Source organism: Priapulus caudatus, unplaced genomic scaffold (assembly GCF_000485595.1).
Source record: "Priapulus caudatus unplaced genomic scaffold, Priapulus_caudatus-5.0.1 Scaffold41, whole genome shotgun sequence".
Taxonomy (NCBI): Eukaryota; Metazoa; Priapulida; class Priapulimorpha; order Priapulimorphida; family Priapulidae; genus Priapulus; species Priapulus caudatus.
Window position 1 is genome coordinate 249,157 of NW_014577102.1, and position 3,695 is coordinate 252,851.

Consider the following 3,695-nt stretch of genomic DNA (forward strand, 5'->3'; position numbering starts at 1 on the left):
TGCGTGTGCGTGTGCGTGTGCGTGTGCGTGTGCGTGTGCTGTGCGTGTGCGTGTGCATGTGCGTGTGCGTCTGCATGTGCGTGTGCGTGCGTGCGCGCGTGCGTGCGGCTGTGTTTACCTATGTGTGCGTACGTGTGTGTGTGATTAAATAATGAATTTCTTATGATACCTTGATGTATATATATATATCTTTGCGCGCGTACGTGTGAGCGTGTGTATCTCCCACACCTACTCGGGTTAGCATCCATGTTTGATTGGTATCTCATCTTTCTTTCAGAATAACCAATTATCGCGTGGTAGCGAGTCTTTCGGCAATACTATAGAAGTGCAGCAGGGAGGCCGGGAAGCTGTGATATACGAGGTGGAATGTATGGTTACTAACACCGTACCTTACCCCATCGTCAACTTCCTCGCATTTCCCAGGTAACGTCATGCCACTGCTCTGGTTTCGTGCTTGTTGACGCGTGGAAATCTCCACGGATTCTACAATTCAAATGGCGTAAACATTTGTTATAATACTATCCGTTGATGTTCGCACATAAGGTTTTCATCCGTTTGCATATGACTTACGTTATAGATTATTTACGTAAACATATAATGCCTCTTAGTTTGACATTATTCACGAGGTTTATGTCGTTATTTACACCGGCATTTGTTTAATTTTATTGTCGAAGTTTTTATTAATCATTTATACTTCTAAGTTTTATGTTTACCACGATATATTTTTTACTATAACCTATTTAATGTTATACTTTATTATTATTATTATTATTATTATTATTATTATTATTATTATTATTATTATTAGTATTATTATTATTATTTTATTATTATTATTATTATTATTATTATTATTATTATTATTATTATTATTATTTTATTATTATTATTATTATTATTATTATTATTATTATTATTGTTATTATTATTATTATTATTATTATTATTATTATTACACCGCGGTATCTGTTTGTATTAAAAGCTAAGTGAACAAATGTAATGATATTTAATCCTACAGAGCATAACAATGATAGCTTAATTCTGTGCTGCTCCCATACCACTTGTGCTATTAAATCTTCACATACCACTTGTTCGTACTACTAGTTGTTTGTAAGGAGAGAGTATCTTTGTCGCTGTATAGGAAGAGAGACCTGGCTCACCCGCTAGAAGCTAACATACTCGGCAATAGAGGACAACTAACTGCCAGCAGCGACACCGTTCTCAGTAAGTCATCTCCGCAATTCTCCTAATTCCACAATTCTCTTCGTAGTTCTTCCTATAATATAAGTTATTTCTGTCGATTTTTATAGTAATTATCAAGAGCTTATAATACCTTATTATACGCTTTTAAGTTTATAATTATTATATTAATATATTATAAATATTAAATTATTATATTAATATTATAATATTATAAGCTTATAAGGTATTATAAGCTCTTGTAATTATGCAAATATTAGCAGTTTGCTCCATGGAACTAGTAGATTAATTAGTTAATAAAAGAAAGACGGAAACATGATGGTTACCGTCCTTAATTAGTTTTCTCCATAACACGTCGGCCCTTACTAATCAGACACATATAAGATATCCTTGTACTGATTAGAATTAAGAAAATTATTAACGTTAGAGCAGTTTGCTCCATGGCACTAGTTGATCACTACGTGAATCAAAGAAAGACCAAAACGTGATTGTTCTAAAAATTTTGGCGAAGAGAGATGTCTTAAGATGTTGAATTAGAGAGTAAGAGTCGTTTTAATTATATTATGTAATTAGTATAATTAACGAAGAGGATTTTCGAATCGATCACATAGAGAAAGTATATGCAGCTGATATTTTAACGATGTTAACGATCGTTGTGGGGAGGATTTCACGGGTGTCTTTGTCATTTGACAGACGTGGTGTCGGACTGTGATCACAATAGGAGCGAGTTACGTGTAACAGTCGTGTTCAACCAACCTTTCCGCGGAAGAATCTACGCGAACGGTTACCACAGCATCGCCCCATGCACGTGGAACTTCAACAACGTTGCCGAGGCGTTCATACAGATCCCGTTCACAGCCTGCGGAACGTTGTCCGAGCGACCGGTATGTGATGCCAGCTTCTAAGGGCATAATTTATTATTATTATTTATTTTATTTTAAGTTATAGTTTATTATGAACTATATAGGTTTAGTACTTTTTAAGCATAGTTTATTTATTATTTATCTTTAGTTTTGTTTTTGTTTTGCAGTTGGGATTTAATTTATTCGGGGTCGGTATTTGATTTCAATAGCTAACGTGGATTTTACCTTCATTCCGTTTTTTATTCTGCTATTTTGTTATTCTTAATTATGCTAATAGTAAAATTAATAATTATTATTATTATTACTATTACTAATAATATTTCGTTATTTTTTCGTTAGTCCTATTTTTTTTAGCAGACTAACCAAGCCAACATGCGTATACTCCCCAGAAATCTCCTCACGAGATTTGCTAATGTAGCCTTGCACCCCAGTCAATATGCAGCCATGGCTATTTCACATCATCGTAGAAACCCCCCCCCCTTCTCCGCCGCAGTTTATGATCAGCTTGTGAAGTGCTTCCTCTGTTTGTGTAGATTATCGCAGCGTAAAAACACACAGAGTATCCGTTGTCGGTTTACATAACTAACCGTACGCATCGGATAGCGCGTGGTTAGCGCAGACTCGCTATATATAGCGTAGTTTACTGATACCTGAATGAGGATACAGATGGGAAACGCCCGCGTGCGGCCGACGAATGAACTTTACAAGCGCAAACATTCCGCGTTTAAGACGTTTAGTTACAGAGGGCGTGCTAAACGTAGAATATATTGAGTCAGTTTCGAAGAAAAGCCTCGATCTGTTAGGACGCGAAACGTTAGCAGGTAGTTTGAATCGCACGGTTGAGTAAGTTAATCAATCAAGTTACCTGTAAAATAATTATATTATTTAAGGGCTCTTCATTTAACGGCGATAGAAGGTTAACAACTTCAATTGCAATACGATTGAGCGCGAGCGCGTGGGAATCTGTTAGCTATGTTTTATCCGCAAGTAAATACGCAGGAATCGTACGTTTGTGTCCTTAAATGCTGCATGCAAATGAGACAAGCTAGTGCGTATATATATATATATATATATACTCTAACGTAGTGAGTAAAAGTCATGTCTACGATTCGGGAGCAATTGATGCTATTTAGTATAATTATCAGGTATTATTAATAGCGATAACCCCGCTCGGCGGATGTAAAACGTGTTTAATTGAAATGCCACCCGCAGTAACATTGCCTTGTGAAATTAACATCATCACGATTAAATTACCGTGCCTCATCAAGCCCATTGTTATTTGCCAAAAGAAAGAATTTTCGCTGCATAATTTCATCCGAAAATAAATTATGCGAATGTAATTCGATTATCAGTTAATTATGTTAATTAATTATGCGTGTAGCGGTGTGTCGCATGGCCGGGGAAGATCAAGGGGAGATGTTTCTCTCGTTAATTACCCTCGTTGATTCTCACGTCTATCTATCTATCTATCTATCTATCTATCTATCTATCTATCTATCTATCTATCTATCTATCTATCTATCTATCTATCTATTTATCTATCTATCTATCTATCTATTTATCTATCTATCTATCTATCTATATATCTATCTATCTATCTATCTATCTATTTATCTATCTATCTATCTATCT

The 3,695-nt window shown here is 35.3% G+C and overlaps 1 protein-coding gene across 1 annotated transcript in view; it reads left to right on the plus strand.

Moving 5' to 3' along the window:
• The window catches only part of LOC106820212, a 17,927-nt gene that overhangs the window by 2,181 nt on the left and 12,051 nt on the right, over window positions 1–3,695 (plus strand). The window contains exons 2-4 of the mRNA XM_014824753.1: window positions 278–423; window positions 1,142–1,224; window positions 1,894–2,084. Of these exons, the coding sequence (XP_014680239.1) occupies window positions 278–423; window positions 1,142–1,224; window positions 1,894–2,084 (420 nt within the window). The remainder of the gene's footprint in view (window positions 1–277; window positions 424–1,141; window positions 1,225–1,893; window positions 2,085–3,695) is intronic.